Source organism: Suncus etruscus, chromosome 5 (assembly GCF_024139225.1).
Source record: "Suncus etruscus isolate mSunEtr1 chromosome 5, mSunEtr1.pri.cur, whole genome shotgun sequence".
NCBI lineage: Eukaryota > Metazoa > Chordata > Mammalia > Eulipotyphla > Soricidae > Suncus > Suncus etruscus.
This window is the reverse complement of record NC_064852.1, coordinates 79,657,396-79,671,036: the sequence shown is the minus strand read 5'-3', so window position 1 is coordinate 79,671,036 and position 13,641 is coordinate 79,657,396. Positions and strand designations below refer to the sequence as shown.

Here is a 13,641-nt window from a genome sequence, read left to right as displayed (position 1 = left end):
GGCCCCTGAAACTCTTGTTCTTAACAAAAACCTACCTAAGATCAAAGTATGAATTAATTTATTTCTTCCAAATATTTTAAAATTCATATTTAAAATTAACTGGTAGTGAACATAGGGATGTTTAAAAGTCATTACAATTTATTGATGATATGATCATAGAAAACATAAGTTGAGTATGTACTAATGAGAAAAAAGATGATTGGCACATATTACCTCACATTAAATTCTTCTAACAATCCTATGAACTAGAAACTATCATTCAATCCTTTTTTTTTTTTTTTTTTTTTTTTTTTTTAATTTTTTTTTTATTTAAACACCTTGATTACATACATGATTGTGTTTGGGTTTCAGTCATAAAAGGAACACCACCCATCACCAGTGCAACATTCCCATCACCCAAGTCCCAAATCACCCTCCTCCCCACCCAACCCCCGCCTGTACCCTAAACAGGCTCTACATTTCCCTCATACATTCTCAATATTAGGACAGTTCAAAATGTAGTTATTTCTCTAACTAAACTCATCACTCTTTGTGGTGAGCTTCCTGAGGTGAGCTGGAACTTCCAGCTCTTTTCTCTTTTGTGTCTGAAAATTATTATTACAAGGGTGTCTTTCATTTTTCTTAAAACCCATAGATGAGTGAGACCATTCTGCGTTTTTCTCTCTCTCTCTGACTTATTTCACTCAGCATAATAGATTCCATGTACATCCATGTATAGGAAAATTTCATGACTTCATCTCTCCTGACAGCTGCATAATATTCCATTGTGTATATGTACCACAGTTTCTTTAGCCATTCATCTGTTGAAGGGCATCTTGGTTGTTTCCAGAGTCTTGCTATGGTAAATAGAGCTGCAATGAATATAGGTGTAAGGAAGGGGTTTTTGTATTGTATTTTTGTGTTCCTAGGGTATATTCCTAGGAGTGGTATAGCTGGATCGTATGGGAGCTCGATTTCCAGTTTTTGGAGGAATCTCCATATCGCTTTCCATAAAGGTTGAACTAGACAGCATTCCCACCAGCAGTGGATAAGAGTTCCTTTCTCTCCACATCCCCGCCAACACTGTTTATTCTCATTCTTTGTGATGTGTGCCATTCTCTGGGGTGTGAGGTGGTATCTCATCGTTGTTTTGATTTGCATCTCCCTGATGATTAGTGATGTGGAACATTTTTTCACGTGTCTTTTGGCCATGCGTATTTCTTCTTTGTCAAAGTGTCTGTTCATTTCTTCTCCCCATTTTTTGATGGGGTTAGATGTTTTTTTCTTGTAAAGTTCTGTCAGTGCCTTGTATATTTTGGAGATTAGCCCCTTATCTGATGGGTATTGGGTGAATAGTTTCTCCCACTCAGTGGGTGGCTCTTGTATCCTGGGCACTATTTCCTTTGAGGTGCAGAAGCTTCTCAGCTTAATATATTCCCATCTGTTAATCTCTGCTTTCACTTGCTTGGAGAGTGCAGTTTCCTCCTTGAAGATGCCTGTAATGTCCTGTAGTGTTTTGCCTATGTGCTGTTCTATATATCTTATGGTTTTGGGGCTGATATCGAGGTCTTTAATCCATTTGGATTTTACCTTTGTACATGATGTTAGCTGGGGGTCTAAGTTTAATTTTTTGCAAGTGGCTATCCAATTGTGCCAACACCACTTGTTGAAGAGGCTTTCCCTACTCCATTTAGGATTTCCTGCTCCTTTATCAAAAATTAGATGGTTGTATCTCTGGGGAACATTTTCTGAGTATTCAAGCCTATTCCACTGATCTGAGGACCTATCCTTATTCCAATACCATGCTGTTTTGATAACTGTTGCTTTGTAGTACAGTTTAAAGTTGGGAAAAGTAATTCCTCCCATATTCTTTTTCCCAATGATTGCTTTAGCTATTCGAGGGTGTTTATTGTTCCAAATGAATTTCAAAAGTGTCTGATCCACTTCTTTGAAGAATGTCATGGGTATCTTTAGAGGGATGGCATTAAATCTGTATAATGCCTTGGGGAGTATTGACATTTTGATGATGTTAATCCTGCCAATCCATGAGCAGGGTATGTGTTTCCATTTCCGTGTGTCCTCTCTTATTTCTTGGAGCAGAGTTTTATAGTTTTCTTTGTATAGGTCCTTCACATATTTAGTCAAGTTGATTCCAAGATATTTGAGTTTGTGTGGTACTATTGTGAATGGGGTTGTTTTCTTAATGTCCATTTCTTCTTTATTACTGTTGGTGTATAGAAAGGCCATTGATTTTTGTGTGTTAATTTTGTAGCCTGCCACCTTGCTATATGAGTCTATTGTTTCTAGAAGCTTTTTGATAGAGTCTTTAGGGTTTTCTAAGTAGAGTATCATGTCATCTGCAAACAGTGAGAGCTTGACTTCTTCCTTTCCTATCTGGATTCCCTTGATATCCTTTTCTTGCCTAATCGCTATAGCAAGTACTTCCAGTGCTATGTTGAATAGGAGTGGTGAGAGAGGACAGCCTTGTCTTGTGCCAGAATTTAGAGGGAAGGCTTTCAGTTTTTCTCCATTGAGGATAATATTTGCCACTGGCTTGTGGTAGATGGCCTTCACTATATTGAGAAAGGTTCCCTCCATTCCCATCTTGCTGAGAGTTTTGATCAAGAATGGGTGTTGGACCTTATCAAATGCTTTCTCTGCATCTATTGATATGATCCTGTGGTTTTTATTTTTCTTGTTATTGATGTTGTGTATTATGTTGATAGATTTACGGATGTTAAACCAGCCTTGCATTCCTGGGATGAAACCTACTTGATCGTAGTGGATGATCTTCTTAATGAGGCATTGAATCCTATTTGCCAGGATTTTGTTGAGGATCTTTGCATCTGCATTCATCAGTGATATTGGTCTGTAATTTTCTTTTTTGGTAGCGTCTCTGTCTGGTTTAGGTATCAAGGTGATGTTGGCTTCATAAAAGCTATTTGGAAGTGTTTCTGTTTGTTCAATTTCATGAAAGAGTCTTGCCAAGATTGACAGTAGTTCCTCTTGGAAAGTTTGATAGAATTCATTAGTGAATCCATCTGGACCTGGGCTTTTGTTTTTCGGCAGACATTTGATTACTGTTTTAATTTCATCAATGGTGATGGGGGTGTTTAGATATGCTACATCCTCTTCCTTCAACCGTGGAAGATTATAAGAGTCCAAGAATTTATCCATTTCTTCCAGGTTCTCATTTTTAGTGGCGTAGAGTTTTTCAAAGTAGTTTCTGATTACCCTTTGAATCTCTGTCATATCAGTAGTGATCTCTCCTTTTTCATTCCTGATACGAGTTATCAAGTTTCTCTCTCTCTCTTTCTTTGTTAGGTTTGCCAGTGGTCTATCAATCTTGTTTATTTTTTCAAAGAACCAACTTCTGCTTTCGTTGATCTTTCGGATTGTTTTTTGAGTTTCCACTTCGTTGATTTCTGCTCTCAGCTTTGTTATTTCCTTCTGTCTTCCTGTTCTTGGGTCCTTTTGTTGAGCATTTTCTAGTTCTATTAGCTGTGTCATTAAGCTACTCAGGTAAGCTCCTTCTTCCTTCCTGATGTGTGCTTGCAAAGCTATAAATTTTCCTCTCAGTACTGCTTTTGCTGTGTCCCATAAGTTCTGAGAGTTTGTGTCTTTATTGTCATTTGTTTCCAGGAACCTTTTTATTTCCTCCTTGATTTCATCTCGGACCCACTGGTTATTGAGCATGAGGCTGTTTAACTTCCAGGTGTTAAAGTGTTTCTTCTGAGTCCCTTTGGAGTTCACAAATAATTTCAGAGCCTTGTGGTCAGCGAAGGTAGTCTGCAAAATTTCTATCCTCTTGATCTTATGGAGGTATGTTTTATGTGCCAGCATGTAGTCTATCCTGGAGAATGTCCCATGTACATTGGAGAAGAATGTGTATCCAGGTTTCTGGGGATGGAGTGTCCTATATATATCCACTAGGCCTCTTTCTTCCATTTCTCTCCTCAGGTCTAGTATATTCTTGTTGGGTTTCAGTCTGGTTGACCTGTCCAGTGTTGACAAAGCCGTGTTTAGGTCCCCCACAATTATTGTGTTGTTGTTGATATTATTTTTCAGATTTGTCAGCAGTTGTATTAAATATTTTGCTGGCCCCTCATTCGGTGCATATATGTTTAGGAGAGTGAATTCTTCCTGCTCTACGTACCCCTTGATTAATATAAAATGTCCGTCTTTGTCCCTTACAACCTTCCTGAGTATAAAGTTTGCATTATCTGATATTAGTATGGCCACTCCAGCTTTTTTATGGGTGTTGTTTGCTTGGATAACTTTTCTCCAGCCTTTTATTTTGAGTCTATGTTTGTTCTGACTATTCAGGTGCGTTTCTTGTAGGCAGCAGAAGGTTGGATTGAGTTTTTTGATCCATTTAGCCACTCTGTGTCTCTTAACTGGTGCATTTAGTCCATTGACGTTGAGAGAAAGAATTGTCCTGGGATTTAACGCCATCTTTATTTCAAAATTTGGTGTGTCTTTTGGGTAGTCTTGTCTTAGATTAGGTCTTTCAGTTTTTCTCTTAAGACTGGTTTTGTGTCTGTGAAGTTTCTGAGCTGTTTTTTGTCTGTGAAACCATGTATTCTTCCATCAAACCGGAAAGTGAGTTTTGCTGGGTATAGTATTCTGGGTGAAGCATTCATTTCATTCAGTCTTGTCACAATATCCCACCACTGCTTTCTGGCATTGAGCGTTTCTGGTGACAGGTCTGCTGTAAATCTCAGGGAAGCTTGCTTGAACATGATTTCCCCTTTTGATCTTGCTGTTTTCAGAATTCTGTCTCTATCTGTGGGATTTGTCATTGTGACTAGGATGTGTCTTGGGGTGGTTTTTCTGGGGTCTCTTTCGGTTGGTACTCTTCGGGCATATGATCACATATATTCTTTAGCTCTGGAAGTTTCTCTTTAATGATGTTCTTGACCATTGATTCTTCCTGGAAATTTTCTTCCTGGGTCTCTGGGACTCCAATGATTCTTAAGTTGTTTCTGTTGATCTTATCATAGACTTCTATTTTCGTCTGTTCCCATTCTTTGACTAATTTTTCCATTGTCTGCTCATTTGCTTTAAGTTTTTTGTCCAATCTCTCCTGCTGTATGGAATTGTTATGTATCTCATCTTCCACAGCACCAAGTCTATTCTCAGCTTCTGATACCCTGTCCCAGAGCTTATCCATTTTGTCATTCACTTCGTTTACTGAGTTTTTCAGGCCTGTTAGTTGACATGTTATTTCAGTTTGGAGTTTTGTCATTTCTGCCTTCATATTTTCTTGGTTCTTATTAGTGTTCTGTTCAACTCGATCCATGGTTTCTTGGAGTCTGTTGAGCACCTTCCATATTGCTAGTCTAAAGTCCTTATCTGAGAGGTTGATTAGTTGTTCAGTCATTATCTGGTCCTCAGAATTGTCATCTTCATTCTCTATGTCTGATGCTGGCCTGCGCTGTTTCCCCATTGTCACATTTGTATTGTGGGTTTTTCTACGTGTTGTAGTGGTATTCATTGTCTATATGATGTAGGCAGCACACTCCTCTGGCTCCTCCCTTTCTGGATGGGCTGACTTGCCTCTAAGGGAGGGGAGTCCTCCGTGGATGAAGCCTCACACTGGGTCAAATCTTAGGCCCGAGCATGTAACAGAGAAGACAGTCCAGAGAGAAATGTTTGCTTCTGTGATATAGCGCCGTTCTTAGTGTGATTTTTCCTTCTTGTTGCAATGGAGTTCTTTCCTTAGAAAGAGTGCACGGCCGCGTAGCGAAGCGGAGCGGCCGTGCTCCTCTGAGCCTCTTTTTGCCCCACTCGCAAGAGTTTCACGCAAGAGGACAGTAGACAGACATAGACAGGTCACACTCACAGTCTTTCACAGCTGAGCCCCACTGGGCCGGTGTACTTTCGCGGATTTTCCCCGCCTGGTGTCACACACAGGGAGCCAGCTTTTGCAAAGGATAGCCGGTTTTTATGCTCTGAAGTCCCTCCCTGAAAATGGCGTCTGGGCGAGCGAGGTTTCTGGAGGCTCTTTTTGCCCCACTCGCAAGAGTTTCACGCAAGAGGACAGTAGACAGACATAGACAGGTCACACTCACAGTCTTTCACAGCTGAGCCCCACTGGGCCGGTGTACTTTCGCGGATTTTCCCCGCCTGGTGTCACACACAGGGAGCCAGCTTTTGCAAAGGATAGCCGGCTTTTATGCTCTGCTCAATCCTTTTGATAGCTGGGAAACTAAGGCTCAGACATGGTAAATAAATAGTTGGTCCAGAATTACATAACCAGGTATGTCAAAGTCTACCTTATAACTCAGCATTGTCTCCAAAGTCCATATTGCAGTGCTTTTCTATTTTTAATTTTTTAATTTATTTTAGGTACTGTTATAAACAATATTGATATGGCAGAGTTTCATATATAAAATTTTCTAGTTCCACACTTTACTTAAAAGTGTCTATTTTCCTCCATAATTTTCTCATTTCCCCCTTTTATGCAACTTCCCCCCAACTTACCTGCAGTCATATGCTTCTTGCTAAAGATGAGGTCTCTGTCTAGGTTGCCTTTGGGGTATACATTATCGCCTTACTTGTGTTTGTTTATATCCTAGGTAAGAGAAAGATCATTCTGTATCAGAGTCTTTATATTCAATTAATTTCTTTCACCATGTACTCCAGATCCATCCATGGAGCAGTAAATTGCATAATTTAACCCCTTTTTTTTTAGCTAAGTACTATTTCATTGTGTATGCATACTAGGGTCACTTTATTTAATCATCTCTTCTTGGATGTTTGAGATGTTCCCAGATTTGTACTTCTGTGAAGAGTATTGCAGTGGAGTAAGGAGTGAAAATGTATTTGATGAATATAGTTATTGAGCCTTGAGATGGATGTGCAATTACTAAATCGTATAGATGATCAATTCTAGTTTTTTGAGAAGTGTCCATATTATTTACAAGAAAGATTGAACGAGTTGACATTCCCACCAGTAGTGAATGAGGATCTCTTTTTCCCCACCTTAGTGGTACTACTAATTGTGTTCCAGCCTGACAAGTGTGAGATGATATCTCATAGTTACTTTTATTTGCATTTCCCTGATAAGTGAGCAGGTCATCTATTCCTTTAGCATTTGTCCACCTGATGTCTGCTTTGAGGAAGTTACTCTCCAACTTCTGGTATTAATTTGAGGGGGTTTTAAAATTTTTCCTTGTAAAATCTAAAAATACTTTATGTATCTTAGTATTAACATTTGTCTTGTCTATGGGTAGCTATTTTAGTCTGTTTATATTTTCTTTTCCTTTTTGTTTTTTGTTTTTTGGGTCACACCCAGCAGCACTCAGGGGTTGTTCCTGGCTCTACATTCACAAATTGCTTCTGGCAGGCTCAAGGGGACAATATGAGATGCCAGGATTTGAACCACTGTCCCTTTGCATGCAAGGCAAACACCCTACCTCCATGCTATCTCTCCAGCCCCTATAATTTTCTTTTTTATTTTATTTTATGTGTGTGGTTCAAAAGCTTTTTGTTTTGATATACTCCTATTTGTGTATCTTTGCTACCACATGCTAGCTCAATGATATTCAGTGATTTTCTTTCCTTTTTATGCATCTTGAACCCATTTCTGAAGAAGGGTTTACTTAATCACTGAGCTGTGTCCAGAATAGCTGAGATTAATCAGCACTGTTGTATAGTTCCATTAAGCTCACCTTTTAAAATCCAATAAAAGTTACTTGCTCTTGTGTAGCCCAATCTTCTTTTCTGTGATAATTATTCTTGGGAGGATCCATCAGAATCCAAGATGCTAATAAGTTTCTTTTAAATATATACATTTGATCATGATATTCCTTAGCTTAGGATACTAGAAATTTTGTCAGATGACCACCATTATTTTTAAGGCTTTTGTCAAACCTCTGAAAAAGTCCCTCCTATCTTGAAGTCTTTCTCTTAAATGTGCACAAAATCTAATTTTCTCTAAAATAACTTGTGTATATTCTTATTTTATTAATTTGCTCTTCCATGAACTGGTCCTTACACATTGTTATTCCTCACAGCCATAAACATCCTTTTGAAAATATGAGAATTAAATAATTTTATACCTGAGTATAATATAACATAAAGCACCTATTATTTTATATCTTAAATAAATGTGTTTATTTTATATTATAGCATTAATTATACTCTATGTTTATTCTGCTTATGTCCCCTTCAAAAAAAAGATTTTTCTAGAAATTGATAACTTAAAATTTACTTTGCATTTCTAATTACAAATCCTTATAAAGAAAAAATATTTTATGACTATAAATTTACATATTTTAGAAACTGAGCAACTAGTAAGGAAACAAGAAAACAAAATTTGTGTATGACTTTGAGTAAATTTGAGTAAAATTTGAGTATGAATGTAACATTTTGCAAACAAATTATACATGCAACAAATTTTAAATTTAATTTTTGGCTTTATATTAGTAAAAAGAAATTTTTCCTGTAATTTGCTAATATATTAGCACAGTTTTCTTGCATAATCTCTCCACTTAATCCTTAACAATTACCTTAGAACTAAATTCCTCAAATCTTATGTACTGGACTAGAATTTTTTATTTTTATGTAAGTATTACTATTATTAATTTAAAGGTGTTGGGTATCAAACCTAAGTACACAGAATGCATCATACATATAATAATGAACACTAAACTTAAAAATAACAGGCGAATATAAACACTATTTTGTATTCCATTGACATAAACTCATCCTATCAATTTGTTGAAGAATTGTAAATGTTTTCTCTAATTTATACACCTATATTATCATTGAGAAATAATAAGCAGATCACTTTTGGTATGAAAAAAAAAAACCTTTATTGGGGCCGGAGCGGTGGCACAGTGGTAGGACGTTTGCCTTGCATGTGACTGACCTTGGACAGATCATGGTTTGATTCCGTGGCATTCTATATGGTCCCCAAAGCCAGGAGCTCAGTGTCACCGGGTGTACCCCCCAATAAAGAACTTTATTTAGTTTTTTATTAATATATTTATTTAAGGGCCCGGAGAGATAGCACAGTGGCGTTTGCCTTGCAAGCAGCCAATCCAGGACCAAAGGTGGTTGGTTCGAATCCCGGTGTCCCATATGGTCCCCCGTGCCTGCCAGGAGCTATTTCTGAGCAGACAGCCAGGAAGTTAACCCCTGAGCACCGCTGGGTGTGACCCAAAAAATCCAAAAAAAAATATATATATATATATATATATACACCATGATTTCAAACAAGTTTGTAGCTGGGTTTAAGTCATAGAAAAGTATACCCTCTTCACTAGTGCAATCTTCCCACCACCAATGCCTCCCATCTCCCTCCTCCCCCACCCCTGCCTGTTTTCAAGAAAAGCATTCTATTTCTCTCACTCACTAGCATTTCATTATAGTTGTTCATGTAGTTATTTCCCAAACTAAATCACTGTTCCCAACTTTAAATTGAATTACAAAGCAATAGTCATTGAAATAGCATGGTATTGGAATAAAGACAGATCCTCATATCAATGGAATAGACTTGAGTATTTAGAGAATGTTCCCAGACATATAATGAATTAATCTTTGAAAAAGAAACAAAAACTCAAAATGCAGCAAGGATAGCCTCTTCAACAAGTGGTGCTGGGACAACTAGTCAGCCACATGCAAAAAAGAAAACTCAGACCTCCATTGAACACCATGCACTAAGGTCAAATCCAAATGGACTAAAGACCTTGATATCAGACCCAGAACCATAAAGTATATGGAAGAACATGTAGATAAAACACTTCATGACATTGAGACTAAAGGCATCTTCAAGGAGGAAACATCACTGTCCAAATAAGTGGAATCAGAGATAAACAATTGGGACTACAGTAAACTGAAAACTTCTGCACCTCAAAGGAAATAGTGACTAAGATACAAAGGCTACCAATAGAATAAGTAGATCTAATTACCAAAATACAAATCACATGCTCATTTTTAAAATATCAATGTAACATTAATTATATAAAATAAGTTTGTGTTTAGTTTGAATAAAGCATAATTTTAAGTTACTGACAGGTAGTTGTTACTTTACTAATAATTTGGACACAGATTTGATAAATACGATTACTAGCTAACTAAATTATCATCCACTAACATTTGATTTTTATGAATTTCCAAAACAGAAAAATTTGTCACCTAATATCACAATTTTAATTCTATCTCTCTGTGCAAGATAAAGTTGGCACCAAGAAGTCAATATATCAAACTGTTGAAATTGTTTCAGATGTAAGCCTTGAAACAATTAAGATATGCTCCAAGATATAAAATATACAATGTACTAGAATCAATATGATTATATGGTGAACAAATTTTTCAAATCTTGTATATACTTGATTGTCATTGTTATGATTGTATTTATTTTATGATTTTTTGTTCTAAAGCAAGTATTTTATTAATAGAAAATAGACACCAGATAGTCAAATAGTTAATCTCAAAAACTAAAAACATTTGGTTTTTATTTTAATGTGAATTTCCTATATATTTTAGAGTGCAACATGGCAACATATATTTTAGTTTTTTGTTTTTTTTTTTTTTTTTTTGGTTTTTGGGCCACACCCGGTAACGCTCAGGGGTTACTCCTGGCTACGTGCTCAGAAGTTGTTCCTGGCTTGGGGGACCATATGGGACACCGGGGAATCGAACCGCGGTCCGTCCAAGGCTAGCAAAGGCAAGGCAGGCACCTTACCTTTAGCGCCACCGCCCGGCCCCAGCAACATATATTTTAATGCCCTTTGCTTGTTAAATATTTCTTGCAATTATTTTACCTACTTTTTTAGAGCAACTTTGTATTTCTAATATATACAATAAATAACACTTGAATGGTCCAATTTTTAACTTTGTAATCAATAATAAAAGCTGATTTTCTAAGTATTCTATACTTTTAGGAAAAGTTTATTTTATTAACATACTAGATTAAATTGTATGATAATCAGTAACTGTCCTATAAAACGTTGAATAGTCTTGCTCTAAATAAATTTAAGTGCTAGTGAAAGGAACTGAAATAGCCTGAAAAGTTAAAATTTTGTTTCACAACTGCAGGCAGCTGGGCCAGTCTTTCTCCAAGCTCTTACAATTATAAAATCCTTATCTGGCCCGGAGAGATAGCAAAGCGGTGTTTGCCTTGCAAGCAGCCGATTCAGGACCTAAGGTGGTTGGTTCGAATCCCAGTGTCCTATATGGTCCCTGGTGCCTGCCAGGAGCTATTTCTGAGCAGACAGCCAGGAGTAACCCCTGAGCATCACAGGGTGTGGCCCAAAAACCAAAAAAAAAAAAATCCTTATCTTAGGATATATTTAAATTAAAATATTTCATATATTGGGACTGTGAATGTTTGTTATGGGATTTATCATCAATAGTGTAAATCATTTTACTTGCTTAGCTTGACAAAATGTTCATTTCAAAGTTAAAATTTCAAAGTGTGAGAACTGTACCTGGTTTGCTCTGTGCAAAGTGTTTTGTTATTCTAACATTATTTTAGTCTTTTTATATCTTTCTTTCTCTCTCTCTCTTTTAATCCTATGTAATCAAAACAGACAATGGTCGCAATGTCAAAGGTAATGTATGAACTCAAATTCCATCATCTGATGCTCAGAATGTCCCTTTATTTGGCATGTTAACTTGCCTGCTGTATGCCCTGTTTAATGCAACCTCATGCTGCCCTTAGCTAGTCCAGGTCCTGGTGGTGATATCTTGGCTCAATTTTGTTGGACTTAACTATTTCTACTGTGTCATAAAAATGACTAAGGACTTTTTTTCTATAGGAAGCATAAGCCTAGGTCTATAATGAAATCCTCCTAAATAAATTCTATGGAAAGAAGCAAACATTAAGCTAAAACTGTACCAGTGTGAAAGGCACAAAAGCCTATTTCAGAAAAATCAATTTTTGAGTACAAGATAAAGCAAAATTATCTAAGCACTAAATGACAGCATTTGTTCCTCTTTTGTTTCCTTAAAACTAGTTTCACGTTCCTGGATGGCAGGGGGTATGGTTTTAAGCTTACTGTAGTAGTAAATTGTATATGCATGATAGTTGTTTTCTATTTTTCAGTATTACATTTCAGTCATTTTTACTTGTGTTCTCTATAAGTCTGAAATCACCGGCATGACCTACAACTCCTGTAGGATGTGTACAAATGTGTACATCTAAACAAATTTAAATTTGGCTAAATTTTAAAATTCACTTCTGCTTTTTATACAGTCTCCTTATGAGATGAAGGATCACAAAATAAAATAATCGTATTATTTGAATTAAAAATTTCCAGGGCTTAGTCTTTCAACATAGTCCATTGCATGCTGCCGTGGGTGTGCATATGAAACAACTCATTTTGTGCATGTGTGTTGCATGAAAACATCTCCACCAATAATCATCATCACTTAGAATTTTACTCTTTTGGCCTCTCGGTATTTTATTGCTCCACTGATCACTGTAAAGTTTTGTATATTGATTTCTCAATTACTTCTCTAATTAATTCAGAGCTACTGATGGATGTAAATTAATAGCACTGAAAACTAAAGCTATTTTCTAAGTCAGCCACCCAGGGTAACTTGAAAAATAAGAGAAATTGTTGTGGATCTTCCCATTTTGACTTTATTTTATGGGCAATTCAAAAGAAGTCCATGCAGGTGAATTTTAAAAATCATGTGTATTTCATCTACATGATTATTTATTTGTCATTATTTATGACCTTGGAAAGAAAAACAAAAGAAGCATCAGTTCTTTTTTTTTTTTTTAGAAGCATCAGTTCTGTGTGTTGATATTACTTAACATAATTTGAAATACAACCTTAAAAAAATTACAAACAGCTCTTGACAATTTTCCTGTTATATATAAATTTAGCATTTAATAATTATCAACAAAATATTAGAAATTATTTTCCAAAAATATTTTCAATAGTGATAAATTAATCTATTTTCTCAGTAAATAGAAAAGCGATTTGCATATCTTCCAAGATAATCATTTACATAATTGCTCATTGCTATTCAAACTACAGTAATTTTATTTTGTCTCATAAACAAATCCACTTGCTTTTTAACTTTTCCTCACTTTTAAATAGCAGTTGTCATTGAGTAAAAATGATAATGAAAGTAATAAATATTGCAAAAAAATTATTATTTGAAAACCATCTTAATTCTTTTAGTTTCTTTTTTCTTGTCCCATGTGGCCTTCAAGAACAATTATCTTTTTAGAAAAGTAGCTTAAAAAAAAACTATTAGCTGTGAGTAGATATATTTCCAATACCATCTAAAAGAGGACATATTCTCTTTCATCATCTTGTAACTCATGATAAATTTAAACAGTTTCATCATAAAATATTTAAAGAACTTTAGTTGAGAAGCAGTCTCTAGTCTGACCTCTAAATGCAAGGTATTTCTTCAAAGATGGAACTACTTTATGCTTAACCCAACAATTTGAAAATCTTAACATTTTAGGAACCAGAGTGTACATGAAATAAGCTGTTTGCATGTGTATAGCCATCCCTGACTTAATCCTAAGCATTGTTGTCCATAAACCAAAATAGATATAAATAAAATTATTTTAAAGAATTAAACATTAAAAAGGATTGTTCAGCTGTTACTTCGGTAATTTTGGTCACCAGTTTCTCTTTCCCACCCACTAATACATTGAATAATTGTTTATCCACTTTGACACTT

General features: G+C 36.0%; 1 protein-coding gene across 1 annotated transcript in view; it reads left to right on the top strand.

Annotated features, from left to right (window-relative positions):
- KCNH7 (potassium voltage-gated channel subfamily H member 7) overlaps positions 1-13,641 on the top strand; it is a 480,494-nt gene that overhangs the window by 334,741 nt on the left and 132,112 nt on the right. The window contains exon 5 of the mRNA XM_049773364.1: positions 11,523-11,543. Coding sequence (XP_049629321.1) covers positions 11,523-11,543 — 21 coding nt within the window. The remainder of the gene's footprint in view (positions 1-11,522; positions 11,544-13,641) is intronic.